At 42.3% G+C, this 18,994-nt stretch overlaps 1 protein-coding gene across 1 annotated transcript; it reads left to right on the forward strand.

Moving 5' to 3' along the window:
- Positions 1-7,700: 7,700 nt before the first annotated feature.
- LOC115202725 (uncharacterized) lies at positions 7,701-17,156 on the forward strand. The gene is made up of 4 exons (XM_029766785.1): positions 7,701-7,939; positions 9,093-9,135; positions 14,105-14,158; positions 16,562-17,156. The coding sequence occupies exons 1-4, from the start codon at positions 7,838-7,840 to the stop codon at positions 16,972-16,974; spliced, it is 612 nt and encodes a 203-aa protein (XP_029622645.1). The 5' UTR covers positions 7,701-7,837; the 3' UTR covers positions 16,975-17,156.
- The last annotated feature ends 1,838 nt before the right edge of the window (positions 17,157-18,994 follow it).

Genomic DNA, 18,994 nt, shown 5'->3' on the forward strand with positions numbered 1-18,994 from the left:
TATAAATGGTGCATGTGAAACATATGTCTCCGGTCTAACTGGGCCTGCATTCTATAGATGAGATAACCTGAAGGAATAGAACAAATGTTTCAGTGTTTGTTCTCATCCTTGCATCTGGGAAACTTAGCCTGGAGGAGTAAAATAACACCCCCCTGTAACGCCCTGGCCATAGAGACGGGTTTTTGTTCTTTATTTTTGGTTAGGCCAGGGTGTTACATTGGGTGGGCGTTCTATGTTTTGTATTTCTTTGTTTTGGTCCGTGTGTGGCTCCCAATCAGGCACAGCTGAAGTTCGTTGTTGCTGATTGGGAGTCACACATAAGTAGCCTATTTTTCCTTTGGGTTTTGTGGGTGATTGTTTTCTGTCTCGTTCGTGTTTGCACCTGACAGTACTGTTGGGCTGTTGGTTTTCTTGTTTTTTTGTATAGTGTTCTTACGGTCAATAAATTCCTGAAGATGAACACTAACTCCGCTGCACCTTGGTCTACTCTCTCTTCAGACAGCCGTTACAGAATCACCCACCAACAATGGACCAAGCAGTGGAGGAAGGAGAAGCGCCAGGAGAGCTGCGTTCAGTATTCCTGGAGATGGGAGGAAATGCTTGACGGAGGTGGACCGTGGGCTCAGGCTGGGGAGTATCGCCGCCCGCAGTGGGAGATCGAGGCGGCGATAGCTGAGAGGTGCTGGTACGAATAGAGGGAGCGCAACAGGCACGAGAGGCAGCCCCCCCCCCCCCCCCCCCGCACACGGGAGTGTGGCGGAACCAGGAAGGAATTCTGGGCCAACTCCCCGTGCTTACGGCAGGCAGCGTGGTACTGGGAAGGCACCGTGTTATGCTGTGAAGCGCACGGTGTCTCCAGTGCGTGTGCATAGCCCGGTGCGCTATAGGCCAGCCCTCCGCAAGTTCCATGCGAGTGCAGGCATCGAGCCAGGACGGATTGTGCCGGCTCAGCGCGCCTGGTCTCCAGTGCGCCTTTTTGGTCCAGGTTATCCTGCACCGGCTCTGCGCACTGTGTCTCCAGGGCGCTGGGAGGCTCCAGTTCACCCAATGCCTGCGCTCCGCCCGTGCTGGGCCAAAGTGGGCATTCAGCCTGGAGTGTGGGTAAGGAGCCGACGTACCAGAACTCCAGTGCTCCCCCACGCCCGGTTTATCCTGTGCCTCCTCCTCGGACCAGGTCTCCAGTGGGTCTCCCCATCCTGGTCAGTCCTGTGCCTCCTCCACGGACCAGGCCTCCAGGGGGTCTCCCCACACTGGTCAAGCATGTGCCTCCTCCACAGACCAGGCCTCCAGTGGGTCTCCCCAGCCTGGTGAGTCCTGGGCCAGAGCCGCCAGAGCCGCCCGCCAGTCCGGAGCCGCCAGAGCCGCCCGCCAGTCCGGAGCTGCCAGAGCCGCCCGCCTGTCCGGAGCCACCAGAGCCGCCCGCCTGTCCGGAGCCGCCAGAGCCGCCCGCCTGTCCGGAGCCGCCAGAGCCGCCCGCCTGTCCGGAGCCGCCAGAGCCGCCCGCCAGCCTGGTGAGTCCTGTGCCTGCGCCCAGGGCCAGACCTCCGTGGGCGACGCCGAGGGTGGAGCGGAGGCCACGTCCCGCACCTGAGCCACCGCCGTAAGAAGGCCCACTCCGCAAGAAGGACCGCCGCAAGAAGGACCCTCCCCTTCAGAGTCAGGTTTTGCGGCCGGAGTCCGCACCTTTGGGGGGGGGGGGGGGGTACTGTAAAGCCCTAGAGAGGGGTTTTTGTTCTTTATTTTGGTTAGGCCAGGGTGTTACATTGGGTGGGCGTTCTGTTAATTTTTCTATGTTTTTGTATTTCTTTGTTTTTGGCCGTGTGTGGCTCCCAATCAGGCACAGCTGTAGTTCGTTGTTGCTGTTTGGGAGTCACACATAAGTAGCCTGGTTTTCCTTTGGGTTTTTGTGAGTGATTGTATTCTGTTAGTGTGTTTTCCTGACAGAACTGTTTCTGTCTAGTGTTTTCTGTGTAGAGTTAATCCTGACAGGACTGTTTTGCTGTCGTCTTTTGTTTATTTTTGTAGTGCTCGCTTTTTCATTAAAACTCTAATGATGAACACATCCTCCGCTGCACCTTGGTCTCCTACTTTCACCGACGACGGCCCTTACAGGGACATGGGCAGCTGTGAGGAGGAGGGTTTATTCTCCAGGTCTTGAACAGTTTTCCATTACTTCTTAGGGTTAGACCCACAGAGAGAGAACTGCTCCTTAAAGTAACTAATTTTGGCCTTCCAGATAGCCTGAGTACACTTATTTCTCATTTGTCTGAACGAGAGCCAGCCAGCTTGAGTGTGCGTGTGCCAAGCCTTTCACCAAATGCAATTCTTGAGGTGGAGTAACTCTGCAAGATCACGGTCTTGTTTTTAATTCTCATTTTCTTTATGGGGGCGTGTTTGTTAACAATACCACTGAAAATAAAAATGAATGTCCAAGAGTCTTCGACAGAGCTGATTCTATACCATTTTACAGAGGCCAGTTCATGAAGGAAGGCTTGCTCATTGAAGTTTTTTAGCAAGCGTCAATGACAATCACGACATGTTGTTTCACTGAGCTGCCATTACGAACACAGGCTGTAAAACAGTGATCACTAAGGTCATTACAGAAAACACCAAGTGGATACCTATCAGGATTATTTGTGAGGATAACATCGAGGAGAGTAGCCTTTTCTGGGTGTTTGGAGTCATACCTTGTGGGATTGGTAATAATCTGAGAAAGATTTAGGGAGTCTTATTGCTTTAGGACTTGGTCAGGTGGCTTAAGCATGTCCCAGTTTAGGTCACCAAGCAGGACAAATTCAGACTTAGTGTAAGGGGCCAGGAGAGAGCTTAGCGCAGGTAGGGTACAGGCCAGTGCTGATGGAGGATGATAGCACCCAGCAACAGTCAACAAAGAGCTATTTGAAAGATTAATGCTTAAAACCAGCTAATCAAATTGTTTGGGGACAGACTTGGTGGAGACAACCGAGCACTGAAGGTTATCCTTGGTAAAGATTGCCACTCCCCCAACTTTGGAAGATCTGTCTTGCTGAAAAAGGTTATAACCAGAAAGCTTAACATCAGTATTCAAAACACTCTTTCTTAACCACGTCTCAGTGACCAACATATCTGGATTGGAGCTGTGAACCCACACTTTCAATTGATCCATTTTAGGTAATAAGCTTCTATTGTTAACGTGCGGAAAACCCAGGCTTTTACGAGAGCAGAAATCAGTGAAGCAGATATCAGAGCACAAGTCAGAATTGGGGCCTTGCAACTGTAGATGGGTCAGGGTGTACATGCACATTTCCAGATATCATCAACAGTAATACAATTAAGGCACGGCATAGTATAGGGAGAGCTCTGCAGTGCTGATTTATGACATCTGAATGTGCATTAGATGGCAACAAGATCATATTGTACAGCGATTTCATCAGGTAACATGAATAAAAAGCCGGCGAGAAGTGATTAAAATAGGATGGGAGGCCAAAAGTCGGTGTAACCAATAGAGAGTCAGAGTCCCGAGTGTGGGAACAAACAGTCTGTCCCACGGTTGGGTAAAGAAATTTGTAGTCAACAAAGTATGGTGTAACAAAACTGCCCATAAGTCATCAGATACATCATCAGAGCGCACAACAGAACATTGTACTGTCTACACTCGGTTTGTTGTTTAAATAAAAAATAAAAATTTAAATAGATTTTAATCAGAACTAAAGTTTTGTTGCTAAGGATTCCACAACGCGGTTAGCCTTTACACCTGGGACTGCAAGTTTGGGTTACATTTTTTGCGAGGATTCAGCAAGTGCTAGATGGCTGTACTACAGACACCTGTCGTCGTCGTGGGAAAGACTCATTGTTATCTTTTTGTAAAACAACAGAGCCAACCTGGATACTATGGAGATCCTGAGGGAAATCGACAAGTACCAACAGCTTTACACTATGGAGGAACAACATACTCCATCATGGAAAGATCCGACTACCTCACAAAATAACTTTAACCCGAATAAAAAGAAAAACAGATTCATCAACAGACACGGACGATTTACTTACCGTTGAAGTAGCAGCTAGTGCTCTGGCTGGAATCCATGCAACACTGGAAAAGTTGTGTGGGGAGGTATCAGGGCTGAAGGGGAGTTTAGCGTTTATGACTGAGAGTTTGACTGTGTAATATTAGGTTGCTTCTTGTGTAAATATTTTCCGTCTGGATTTTAATGATTTGTATGTTGAACAGTATAACGCATGGCTTTCTTAACTGTATGATAGCCATTTCCGATTGGTGCCATCTTTAAAACAGAGTTTTTTGATTCCTGCATAGGGTGGAAACATAAAAATGACGTGTGTCTCTTGAAATAATCAAAAGTTGGTCTGGCATCCTGGCCTTCCCTGACTCTCTCTTCCACTGAAACTGGACTGGTCCTGTCATCAACCCCAAAGATCCTCTCTTCCACTGAAACTGGACTGGGCCTGTCATCAACCTCAATGCTCTCTTTCACTGAAACTGGACTGGGCCTGTCATCAACCCCAAAGATCCTCTCTTCCACTGAAACTGGACTGGGCCTGTCATCAACCTCAATGCTCTCTTTCACTGAAACTGGACTGGGCCTGTCATCAACCTCAATGCTCTCTTCCACTGAAACTGGACTGGGCCTGTCATCAACCCCAAAGATCCTCTCTTCCACTGAAACTGGACTGGGCCTGTCATCAACCCCAAAGATCCTCTCTTTCACTGAAACTGGACTGGGCCTGTCATCAACCCCAAAGATCCTCTCTTCCACTGAAACTGGACTGGGCCTGTCATCAACCCCAAAGATCCTCACTTCCACTGAAACTGGACTGGGCCTGTCATCAACCCCAAAGATCCTCACTTCCACTGAAACTGGACTGGGCCTGTCATCAACCCCAAAGATCCTCACTTCCACTGAAACTGGACTGGACCTGTCATCAACCTGGATATGAATAAAATAATATATAAATGAACTAATAAAGGCCCAATTTTGAAAAACTACAAAAACACAGCAGCAGCCCCACTATTTCATATCAAGTGAATGAATGACGACACAACCCGTTGTTTTGTGTGGCTTTACTCGCCGTTCACACCGGACTGTTGACATGGTGATGAGTTTCAATGCATTGTCTAGTAAGAGGTGAAATGGTAGGAAACGTGGCGATGAGGATCATAGCTAGCAAATCACTGTAGCCATATTCTCCCGCACAAAATATGAATTTGAGAGGGAAAGGACTTGATTGGTTTTACAATATGTACACTATTTGCAACCAATGGCTGTATAGACATGAAATAAAATTTGCTAATTAATGTCAAATGCAATTTAGCGTTTAGAACACAAGGCAAAAGCAATCAGAATCAAATGAAAATGCTTATTTTAGCTAAGTAAATTATACGGCAGTAAATCACTGATACTCAAGTGATTGCCATTTCCAACAAAATCCCCACAGAACGGCAACATCTAGGCATTCAGAGCTTTGCTAGGCATCAAATTAGAGTTTTTCCCACTAGCCGGTTTGAACACCCAGTTACTGTACGTCTTTACCTCAATTCTTTCTTTCTGGTACATTTACACAGCAGTAGCTGACCAATAGTATTTGCATTTTACTCATAAATTCTGATATAACATGTTGTATTTGTAACACATTTAGGCACATATCTACTGCTTCGGCTGCACTGTCTTTGGCTTCGCTGTCCTCTCCGTCTACTCTTTTACCCTGCGAACTGGGTTGTGGCATCTTCCTCTTGCTGGTCTAGCACTTCGATGTTAGCGTCGGTGGCACTGGCACTAGTACTACTACTACCGAATAAGTCGGTTAGTTTTTTACATTTACTTGCATTTGAGTGAAGACTTTTGACTCTTGTCTCTTAACTTTTCAGCCCCAACCTTACATTTTTTACTCTGCTTTTCCATTTTCTATTGTAGCTTGTTTTCGAGCTGTCACTGTCAGTGTCAATGTGTGTGTGTGAGCGAAACAAAGGGGGCGGGGCTAAGGGTTGCATAGACGTTCATTTGGAATAGACCAACGGGCCTGGGGGAAAGTGTCGCTCAACCTTCTGTTAACTTTTTTATTAGTAGTAAAAAATGTATAACGCAGGTGGCGCACTGGCCCAGAGGTTGACCAGCCCTCCGGGAATTCTCCCGGTGCTCCCGGTGGCCAGTCCGCTACTGGCTTTGGGCATGAGTAGATTTGCTTGTTTTGAGATCAAAGCAAGAGCTGCATTTAGCCACGTGTGCACATTTTGTTCATATCCTTTGCTAGTTAGTTATTAGCCCAGTTATAGATCATTTGTAGTCAGCAATAGAGGAATGATTGTTTCCTACAAGAGCACAAAACATGCACATTTCTAGACATTTTTGAAAGCCAGTCAGGTAAAGAGCTTTTTTTTGTCTTAAAGGGGCAGTGTTGTATCTTGAGACAGGTGACTACCTCATGAAGCTGGTCGAGAGAATGCCAAGTGTGTTTAAAGCTGTCATCAAGGCAAAAGGGTGGCGATTTAAAGAATCTCAAATATATATATATTTTTTTAACACTTTTTTAGTTACTATACGATTCCATATGTGTTATTTCGTAGTTTTGATGTCTTCACTATTATTCTACAATGTAGAAAATAGTAAAAATAAAGAAAAACCCTTGAATGAGTAGGTGTTCTAAAACATTTGTCCGGTAGTGTACTTCAATTAACATTGTCAATTTTGCTACAACTCTTGTCTCTGTGTTGGTATGGAGTATGCTCACAGTCCATGAATGTTTATGCATTATACAGAATGTGTAGATGCATCTAACCCCAATGTCCTCTTTCCTGGCAAAGCCCACCCATTTCCTCTATCTTATGGTTAGGGCCTCATCTGCACTTAGCAACGTCATACTATGTTATGAGTTGATGATTGTTTACTAATGTCAACAAACTATTACGGAAGTGGCTTATTGACGTCTCTAACATTGTACAGCACTTGCGGGGAAAAAAACAAATTTAGAGACCTTGGAAAGGTCATGTGGGGGGAACAGTGGTGGGTTATTTCTTATAAATCCCCTCCAGAGGGGAAAGTTGACAGGTTTGTTCATGTGATCAGTATGAGTCACTGTATGAGTTCCCCCCCAGAAAAGGAAATGTCAATGTAGTGTCTTTCAGCCTAAAAAACAGCTTCCAATATCATGTGTGCATTTGCTTACACCCACACACCTACTTAAGACACTGATATGTCATGACCTCATTCTCTTGATGGGGTGAGCAACTTCAGTAAAAATATTGTTCACCAGATCATTTTTACCATAAACTCCCACAAGTCTATAATGTGTTTTCTTCAGCTAGAGTACTGTAATGATAACATCGCAATATCTACACTTTTGGATCAAATATAAACATAGCCTCATAATTAATTAGTTCACAATTTTTATTTATTTCTAATCTATTTCAAAGCTAGGAAAGGCGTTCTCTAGACTATTTCTCGAGTTCTGCTCAGGAATGCGTTGTTCCACTGGATATCATAAGGTGAATGCACCAATTTGTAAGTCGCTCTGGATAAGAGCGTCTGCTAAATGACTTAAATGTAAAAATGTAAATGAATGCAGCAAAATGTATGAATTTAATGAGTCAGCTGAATGGTAAAAAGTGAGAGGAATTTCTCAGAGGATGCTCCCAAATACATGAGTCAGTAAATGTCTGCATTTATTGACATGATCACACTTGCAACACGCCTCCTTCTCAGGCGTCAGTTATCGATCAGTCTTACTGAAACTCCTTAACACAGAATAGGAAATCCTATAGTAGCAGAAAGTCAGAGACCTACAATAGTCACACCTGGTTCATTTCTAGTCACATCAACAGTTCTACAAGAGCCTGAATGCCAAGGGGATGGCACATGACACTTCTCTCACAGGCTTTCGACTTGTTGGGTTGGTCCTTGCAGCATTGATTGTCAATGCAGTGTGTTTGATCTGGATTTGTTCTGTTAAGGTAAGGTAGTCTAGCGGTTTTGAGCATTGGGCCAGTAACCGAAATCTGTCTGTGTCCTTGAGCAAGGCACTTAACCCTAATTGTTCCTGTAAGTTGATTTGGATAAGAGTGTTTCCTAAATGACTAAAATGTAAATGCTATGCTGATTAATGCTGTACTTACTACATTAAATGTACAAAACATTAAGGACACCTGCTGTTTCCATGACATAGACTATCTAGGTGAAAGCTATGATCCATATTTGATGCCACTTCAATCAGTGTAGATTAAGGGGAGGTGACAGGTTAAAGAAGGATTTTTAAGCATTTAGACAATTGAGACATGGATTGTGTGTGTGTGTCATTGAGGGTGAATGGACCAGGTGCCAGGCGCATCGGTTTGTGTCAAGAACTGCAACGCTGCTGGGTTTTTCACGCTCAACAGTTTCCTGTGTGTATCAAGAATGGTCCACCACCCAAAGGACATCCAGTCAACTTGACACAAATGTGGGAAGCATTGGAGTCAACATTGACCAGCATCCTGTGAATGCTTTTGACATCTTGGAGAGTCCAGGTCCCGACGAACTGAGGCTGTTCTGAGGGCAAAAGTGGGGGGGTAAAACTCAATATTAGGAAGTTGTCGTGAACCGTTATTTAAATTAGTTAGCTGTTAGAGGTCATTGGGCTATAAATCTTAAAGTATTTACTCTAATGTAGTCTATGCTTCTCTAGTGCTGCAAAGTTGACAATTTCTGTTCAATCTCAAAATAAAATTGCTTTGTTACTGCATGAGTCTGACTCTTGGGCTTTGAGATTAGATGATTTCTATATATTATATAAGGTAACAAGAGACTTGGTGCACCAGGGAAAAACATACTATAAACATCTCAAAGCCCAGAGTTAGACTCAAGACATACAAAGCTGTATTTGGTCATAGATCTGTTGGGGTTCTATACGGCCTATTTGCCAAATCACAGCAAAATCGATAGATTCATTCGATTCAGGCTCCTAAATGTTTCTCTAAAAAGAAATACATTATAACATTTAGAATTGTCTGTGCAATATATTCCATCAACATGTTTTCCTATTTTGGATATGATATGATTGTTCTATTCTTTGAGGTGTAACAGCGCTTGAGAGGATTGGTTAATTGGTTCTCCTGTTTTTTATTTTAGCATGGTGAATCACCGTCAGGAGCTGGAGTAATTCCAATTCATGGTAAGCTTCATTCTGTGAGGGGAAGGGGAAGTTATACATGTATTTGGCAATTTAACGGACATAACCATAATTTTGTTTGAAGGCAGTGAGATATTTTCTTGTCTGTTAAAACTATGCTAAAACATTTCTCTGTCTCACTGACACTTATTAACAAATTAATTACTGAGCCTGGCACCTGGGCCCCTATAGAGTTACAGGAAACTGCACCCCCACACTGGCGCCCACATGCTTCCCATCTGAAAACCGTTCGGAACAGTTTGTGTATATATTATGGTGACATTGTGAAGTTTTGGTCTTCGGAAAATATTTTTTTCCCAATGATTTACAGTGCATTCGGAAAGTATTCAGACCCACATTTCCACATTTTGTTACATTACAGCCTTATTCTAAATGGATAAAAAAATCCTTGTCAATCTACACACAATACCCCATAATGACAAAGTGAAAACAGGTTCAGACATTTTTGCACATTTATTAAAAATAAAAACATATGTAAAAAATATATTTAAGTATTCAGACCCTGTCACGTACTGACCCTAGTAAGATGTAATTTTCTATAGTAGAGTAGGTCAGGGCGTGACAGGGGGTGTTTTATGTTTTTCTATGTTTTCTATTTCTATGTTTAAGTTCTACTTTTTCTATTTCTATGTTGGGGTTGTTTGGGTTAATCTCCAATTGAGCTGACCCTCGTTGCCTCTGATTGGAGATCATATTTAAGTAGGGGGTTTTCTCTTCCTGTTTTGTGGGTTATTATCTTTTGAGTAGTGTTTGTTTCTCTCTGCGTCACGGTTTGTTGTTTTTGTATATTCAGTTATTTTGTGTATTGCATAAGTTTCACTGATTTAATAAAATGTAGAACTACAACCACGCTGCACTTTGGTCCGATCCTTCAGACAGTCGTGACAGACCCTTTGCAATGAGACTCAAAATTGAGCTCAGGTGCAGCCTGCTTCCATTGATCATCCTTGAGATGTTTCTACAAATTGATTGGAGTCCAAATGTGGTAAATTCAAATGATTGGACATGATTTGGAAAGGCACACACCTGTTTATATAAGGTCCAACAGTTGACAGTGCATGTCAGGGCAAAAACTAAGCCATGAGGTTGAAGGAATTGTCTGTAGAGCTCCGAGACAGGATCGTGTCGAGGCACAGATCTGGGGAAGGGTTCCAACACATTTCTGCAGCATTGAAGGTCCCCAAGAACACAGTGGCCTCCATCATTAAATGGAGGAAGTTTCTGGAGCTGGCCTTCCATCAAACTGAACAATCGGGGGAGAAGAGCCTTGCTCAGGGAGATGACCAAAAACCTAATGGTCACTCTGACAGAGCTCAAGAGTTCCTCTGTGGAGATGGGAGAACCTTCCAGAAGGACAACTATCTCTGCAGCACTCTACAAATCAGGCCTTTATGGTAGAGTGGCCAGACAGAAGCCACTCCTCAGTAAAAGGCACATGACAGCTCGCTTGGAGTTTGCCAAAAGGCACCTGAAGGACTCTCAGTCCATGAGAAACAAAATTCTCTTGTCTGATGAAACCAAGATTGAACTCTTTGGCCTAAATGCCAAGCGTCACGTCTGGAGGAAACCTGGCAACATCCCTACGGTGAAGTATGGTGGTGAAAGCATCATGCTGTGGGGATGTTTTCAGTGGCAGGGACTGAGAGAATAGTTAGAATCAAGGGAAAGATGAATGGAGCAAAGTACAGAGAGATCCTTGAGGAAACCCTGCCCCAGAGCACTCAGGACCTCAGACTGGGGTGAAGGTTCACCTTCCAACAGGACAACGACCCTAAGCACAAAGCCAAGACAACAAAGGAGTGGCTCGGGACAAGTCTCTGAATGTCCTTGAGTGGCCCAGCCAGAACCCGGACTTGAACCCGATCAAACATCTCTAGAGAGACCTGAATATATCTGTGCAGCAACGCTCCCCATCCAACCTGACAGAGAACAATTGGAGAAACTCCCCAAATACAGGTGTGCCAAGCTTGTAGCATCATACCTAAGAAGACTTGAGGCTGTAATCGCTGCCAAAGGTGCTTCAACAAAGTACTGAGCAAAGGGTCTGAATACTTACATAAATGTGATATTTCCGTTTTTTATTTTGAATACATTTGCAAAAGTTTCAAAAAAACTGTTTTTGCTTTGTCTTTATGGGGTATTGAAAGTAGATTGATAAGGGGGAAAAATGATTTAATACATTTTATAATAAGGCTGTAACTTAACAAAATGTGGAAAAGGTCAAGGGCTCTGAAAACTTTCAGAATGCACTGTATATAAACCCTAGATTGCTGATGCTATGTATTGGCCATTGAAAGGCGTTGATGCCACCTGTCGGTAATATTGGCACTCTCCAGTAGACACAGTTCTAAACTGGAATTCAACAGTATTGCAATTAAATGTTTCAAGGCCAGTAACAATAGAAATCTCTAAAAAGTATATGTTAACAAAAATATAGATATACATTTTTATGTTAAGCTCACATAATATAATTTAAAAGAATGCATAAACCTCTATGGGACCCCTTCCCGTTCTCAATCCCGGAAACGGGATTGCTTGACAAGATAGCAAAAATATAATAATTTCAATATCTCAAACAATCAACTATTTTACACCATTTGAAAGATAAATATCTCCTTGATCCAACCACGTTGTCCGATTTCAAAGAGGCTTTACGGCGAAAGCATAAAGTTAGATTATGTTAGGACAGTACATAGACAAAAAATTACACACAGCCATTTTCAATGCAAGGACAGGCGTCACCAAAAGCAGAAAACCAGTTAAAATTATGCACTAACCTTTGACAATCTTCATCAGATGACACTCCTAGGACATTATGTTAAACAATACATGCATTTTTTGTTCTATCAAGTTCATATTTATATTCAAAAACAGCATTTTACATCGGCGCGTGACGTTCAGAAAATGTATTTCCCCCAAAACTGCCGGTGAATCAGCACAACAATCTACAAAAATACTCGTCATAAACGTTGATAAAATATTAAACTGTTATTCAAAGAATTATAGATTAACATCTCCTGAATGCAATCGCATTGACAGATTTCAAAATAACTTTACTGGGAAAGCACACTTTGCAATAATCTGAGTACTGTGCACAGAAGAATACACTACGCAATACAGATAGCCGCCATTTTGGAGTCATCTAAATGCATAAATAGCATTATAAATATTCACTTACCTTTAATAATCTTCATCAGAAGGCACTTCCAGGAATCCCAGGTCCACAGTAAATTTTGTTTTGTTCGATAAAATCCATAATTTATGTCCAAATGCCTCCATGTTGTTCGCGCGTTCAGTTCAGCTACTCCAAATGTAGGAAGCGCGCGGAAAATTTCACGACGAAAAGTAAAAAAAAATCTATTTACGTTCGTTCAAACATGTCAAATGTTGTAAAGCATCAATCTTTAGGGCCTTAGAATGTGAAAATGCAGTAATATTCCAACCGGACGAAACCAGTGTCTTGAAAAATGTTTTGGAACAGAGCTACCTCTCGCGTGAACGCGCGACAATGAAGTGATGTCCTTCCCTGGGGGACCAACTTCCCAGCATTCTTGTTCGGTCTCTGTTCATTGTAGACGCCTCAAACAACTTTCTAAAGACTGTTGACATCTAGTGGAAGCCTTAGGAAGTGCAAAATGAATCCTAACTCACTGTGTGTTCAATTGGCAATGACTGAAAATACTACAGGCACCAGATTTTTCATTTCCTGGTTGTATTTTTCTCAGGTTTTTGCCTGCCATATGAGTTCTGTTATACTCACAGACACCATTCAAACAGTTTTAGAAACTTCAGAGTGTTTTCTATCCAAATCTACTAATAATATGCATATTCCAGTTTCTGGGTCAGAGTAATAACCTGTTGAAATTGGGTACGTTTTTCATCCGGCCGTGAAAATACTGCCCCCTATCCCAAACAGGTTGTTAAGGTGTCTGTAATGTGCCAAAAACGAATGGTAAGGGAGTGCCAAGATGGAGTCACGGTGGCTTTAACACAGCGCCCCCTACAAGTCATCTAGTGTATAAATCAAAGTATATTTACATGCACTGTAATAATTAGATATTAAACGGATTATACAATAGTCAAGTAAACACCTTACTCTGCTTATCTTAATTGAGGTAAGGTCAAATTTGAAGTAAGCATACGCTGATTAAAGGACCTGGTTTTCTGAGCAATCTTTCAAATGATTTGGACATGTAAACTAGCGGTGCGCAGGTCAGCTGTTTGGTAATTGCTAACAACCCATCCGTAACCGCCCCACTATATGTGATGAAGTGAATATCTGATGCCGGCACCCAACCCTAACCCTCAAATATAGAAAATGAGCTACATGCTACAGTCAAAGACTGCAGAATAATTTTTTGACAGGGGGTGCAGGATTTTGTTTTGCTTGATTTAGATATGTTTCTGCTTATAGTTTCCAACATTTTGGTAGCCTATTTGTTAGTCAACTAGTCTATAATTAGAAACGTGTAGCTTCTCTTCTGTCATTATATGTTGCCCTAGAAGACTAAATAAACCCTTGCTCAATGGAATAATGTAATAGATCGATAGAATGAATGGTTCAATCTAGATGACATCGGTAGAGTTCTCTGTCATCTTTCGCAGAGCAAAGAGGTTTAGGGACTGGGAAGAAAATACAATAAACGCAAAAACAAAGGGAAAGATTTTCTGTGCAAAATGTCCAAATGACATCAGTTTGACCTGAAAAAGAAAGCTGTGACAACGACACAATGTGTTTCTGATAAGATTTCAGTTCAGCTTTGATGCCTAATTATGTGTTTGAAATACTATCCGCTTTTATAATGAAGACAGCACCTCTACGGATCGTACAGTATATAACTGAAGAAGCCTTAATTGCATAAGAAGAATGAGAACTTTTGAGTGAGCATGTTTGTAGTTTTATTATGCATTTGTGAAAATAAAAAGCAAAAGTGTCTTCTTTGTCCCACAGACTTGGCCAAATTCCTCAGAAGTCCCTCCTCCAATTCTAGTGTGTTCTTTAAAGGTTGGTGACCCAGCCATGACTTTGCATTGTTGATACTGTATCTGTTTATTCCTTAAATATACACTACCGTTCAAAAGTTTGGGGTCACTTACAAATGTCCTTGTTTTTTAAAGAAACTTACATTTTTTGTCCATTAAAATAACATCAAATTGATCAGAAATAGTGTAGACATTGTTAATGTTGTAAATGACTATTGTAGAGGGAATGGCATGGAATATCTACATAGGCGTACGGAAGCGCATTATCAGCAACCATCACTCCTGTGTTCCAATGGCACGTTGTGTTAGCTAATCCAAGTTTCTAATTTTAAAAGGCTAATTGATCATTAGAAAACCCTTTTGCAATTATGTTAGCACAGCTGAAAACTGTTGTTATGATTAAAGAAGCAATGAAACTGGCCTTCTTTAGACTAGTTGAGTATCTGGAGCATCAGCGTTTGTGGTTTCGATTACAGGCTCAAAATGGCCAGAAATAAACAACTTTCTTCTGAAACTCTTCAGTCTATTCTCATTCTGAGAAATGAAGGCTATGCCATGCGAGAAATTGCCAAGAAACTGAAGATCTCGTACAACGCTGTGCACTACTCCCTTCACAGAACAGTGCAAACTGGCTCTAACAAGACTAGAAAGAGGTGTGGGAGGCCCCGGTGCACAACTGAGCAAGAAGTCTAAAGGTCACTTTTATTGCTTCTTTAATCAATACAACAGTTTTCAGCTGTGCTAACATAATTGCAAAGGGTTTTCTAATGATCAATTAGCCTTTTAAAATGATAAACTTGGATTAGCTAACACAACGTGCCATTGGAACACAGGAGTGATGGTTGCTGATAATGGGCCTCTGTATGCCTATGTAGATATTCTATAAAAATAATCTGCCGTTTCCAGCTACAATAGTCATTTACAACATTAACAATGTCTAAACTGTATTTCTGATCAATTTGATGTTATTTTAATGGACAAAAAATGTGCTTTTCTTTAAAAAACAAGGACATTTGTAAGTGACCCCAAACTTTTCAACGGTAGTGTAAGTAACTCAAAAAGGATAGTTCACCAAAAATACAAATACAAACATTCTTTACTTTTTTCAACTTACCTTGGCTGTTGTTGTTTGACCCAGACCGTTTTAGGTGCATATTTGGGTTATTTGGCGTTTGCCTTGTCAGATAATAAAAATCATCACAGCAAACATGGCTCATCCCAGCATGCTCTCAGGAAAACAGGAAACAGAATAATATCCACTAAGTAACTCCAAAGCCTCCTGTGTACTATACCAGTATATCTTTCTCATGACAGCAAAATGTACACTGAGTATACAACACATTAAGAACACCTGGTCTTTCCATGACAGACTGACCAGGTGAATCCAGGTGAAAGCTATGATCCTGTCACGCCCTGATCTGTTTCACCTGTCCTTGTCATTGTCTCCACCAACCCCCACCCCCCAGGTGTCGCCCATCTTCCCCATTATCCCCTTTGTATTTATACCTGTATTCTCTGTTTGTTGCCAGTTCATCTTGTTTGTCAAGTCAAGCAGCGTTTTTCTCAGCTCCTGCTTTTCCCCAGTCTCTCTTATTCTCACCCTCCTGGTTTTGACCCTTGCCTGTCTGGACTCTGAGCCCACCTGCCTGACCACTCTGCCTGCCCCTGAGCCTGCCTGCCGTCCTGTACCGTTGCCCCTACTCTGGATTACTGACCTCTACCTGACCTGAGCCTGCCTGCCGTCCTGTACCTTTGACCCACTACTCTGGATTATCGACCCCTGCCTGCCTTGACCTGTCGTTTGCCTGCCCCGTTGCTGTAATAAACATTGTTACTTCAACACAATCTGCACTTGGGTCTTACCTGAAACGTTATAGATCCATTATTGATGGCACTTATTAAATCCACTTCAATGAGTGTAGATGAAGGTGAGGAGACTGGTTAAAGAGGGATTTTTAACCCTTGAGACAATTGAGACATGGATTGTGTATGTGTGCCATTCAGAGGGTGAATGGGCAAGACAAAAGTTTTAAGTGCCTTTGAATGGGGTATGCTAGTAGGTGCCAGGCGTATCGGTTTGTGTCAAGAACTGCAACGCTGCTGGATTTTTCACGCTCAACAGTTTCCTGTGTGTATCAAGAATGGTCCACCACCCAAAGGACATCCAGCCAACTTGACACAACTGTGGGAAGCATTGGGGTCAACATGGGCCAGCATCCCTGTGGAATGCTTTCGACACCTTGTAGAGTCCATACCCCAATGAATTGAGACTGTTCTGGGGGCAAAAGTGGGGAGCTGAAACTCAATATTAAGAAGGTGTTTCTAATGTTTGGTATACTCAGTGTGTACTGTGTGAAGAAAAAAAAGAATATTAAAAGTTACTTACTCCCTAAGTTGACCTATTTTTTGGTTTTCTCTGCCGCAGCTCTCCCCACCAAACAGAGCTTTGCTGAGCTAGGTGAGCTGGAGTGGGAGGAAGAGAGGAAAGAGATGGACAGCATGTTCCTGACTAAGAGTAGGACCCACATCCAGGTAACCGAGTCAGGCTGGTACCTGGTCTTTGTCCAAGTCACCTTCAAGCTGCCAGCAGGGAAGGAGACCAGAGACCTAATGCTAAGGCTGGATTTCACCTATTCGGAACAGACGGACCAGATTGCCAGTGCCTTCGACACACGACAGTTGCTGGACGAGGAGCAAGACGCTCCTCTGAGTTTCTCTGTCCTTGTGTGGGTGGGGCTGGAGAATAGACTGTCTGTCCTGGCAAGCCACAGGGCCCTGATTGATTATGAGAGGAGACCAGTCTCCACCTGCATCACCATCATTAGATGCTCTGACTAGCCAAGCTGGCCTGGCGTGTGGGCCAAGGTCTACTAGCTTTGGAATCACTGTCTGTATGCCAGTCAAATGCCCACACTTAACAACGAAAGGAACAAGTACGTCACCACGACTGGCCTAGATTCAATCTCTAAGCTGAATATCAGTGTAAAGGCGTCCGCATGCTTCCCAGCCGAAACAGTTAAGAAGAGTTGGTGCATACAGTTGAAGTCGGAAGTTTACATACACCTTAGCCAAATATATTTAAACTCAGTTTTTTACAATTCCTGACATTTAATCCTAGTAAAGTTTCCCTGTCCTAGGTCAGTTAGGATCAGCACTTTATTTTAAGAATGTGAAATGTCAGAATAATAGTAGAGAGAATCATTTATTTCAGATTTTATTTCATTCATCACATTCCCAGTGGGTCAGAAGATTACATACACTCAATTAGTATTTGGTAGCATTAGCCTATCAGAAGCTTCTAAAGCCATTACATAATTTTGCGGAATTTTCCAAGCTGTTTAAAGGCCGTGTCAACTTAGTGTATGTAAACTTCTGACCCACTGGAATTGTGGTACAGTTAATTATAAGTGAAATAATCTCTGTAAACAATTGTTGAAAAAATTACTTGAGTCATGCACAAAGTAGAACCGACTTGCCAAAACTATAGTTTGTTAACAAGACATTTGTGGAGTGGTTGAAAAATGAGTTTTAATGACTCCAACCTAAGTATGTGTAAACTTCCGACTTCAACTGTGAATACTTTAGTCTGCTAAACGCATCTGATTCTAAGATTTCCGAATGGCACTCTGAAGTATACATTCTAACAACCTACGACTTTGATCTCTTATGAACACAACCAGAGACTTTCTGTTGACTCTCTCCAGCAGACAGACGGCGACCACAGAGAGAGACAAGACATACACTCATAAATTTGTAAATTGAAATGTCTTTTCGAATGAGCGGTCGTTCATGTAAGGTATTAGCAATTGCTATGAGTGTATTTATCAGCTATGAGTTTCGCGCTCTGGAGCGGTCCACACCCTCTTTCCTTTGTCTACAAAGCCATCATATCGGTTTCATCCGCTAGGGACTTTTTCTTTGTATCATGTAATACCCCATGTATGAACTAATTGTGTGTGTGTCACAGTTGTCGTTGGTAAAGGAAGACCAATATGCAGCAGGACTGTGTATGCTCATCTTGACGTTTATTTAAACTATAATCAAGTGAACACCACAACAAACAAACAAACAAACCAGTCTTGAAAGGCTCACTCATGCTAAACAAGAAACAATCTCCCACAAAATACAAACACACCCTAATATATGGGACTCTCAATCAAAGGCAAATAGACCACACCTGCCTTCAATTGAGAGTCTCCACCCCAATTACCTAAACATAGAACCAGACTCACTAGACTAAACATAGAATTACATGAATATCAAACAGTGCCCAAAAACCCCGGAATACATCAATCAAATGCCCTCCTAAATAACACACCACCCCGAACCACATAAAACAAATACCCTCTGCCACGTCCTGACCAAACTACAATAACAATTAACCCTTATACTGGCCAGGACGTGACAGTGTGTTTATGTATTTCTGTATTTCTGTGACTTGATTACTTAGTAAATAAATAATTAAACCAATTCAACCACTGATTCATAATTTATGCTAGGGTTTGTGCAGATATTCAAGGGTTTGCGACATTCAGTAATGAGAACTGATGAGGTAATAATTCATTAATAAGCGACTGTTTTGATAAGATATGAAAATGTCTGAAGAGTTATAGTCGGGAAATTAACACTCTAAACAACATTTTCCCATGGTGCCCGGACTTCCTAGTTAAAGTTACATGATTAGTTTAATTGTGTAATTAAATTACACAGAGAATTGATTTGATAATATACAGTCTTCACATTTAATGATGGTCCAGACACGACAGCCTTTTCAGCATGATTTAAATTGAAAGGCAATGTTCCCACGTTCGTAGAGACTGCATTCATGGTAAACACTGCATATGTCGGCTCAATAAGA

This window comes from Salmo trutta, chromosome 12, assembly GCF_901001165.1.
Source record: "Salmo trutta chromosome 12, fSalTru1.1, whole genome shotgun sequence".
Taxonomy (NCBI): domain Eukaryota; kingdom Metazoa; phylum Chordata; class Actinopteri; order Salmoniformes; family Salmonidae; genus Salmo; species Salmo trutta.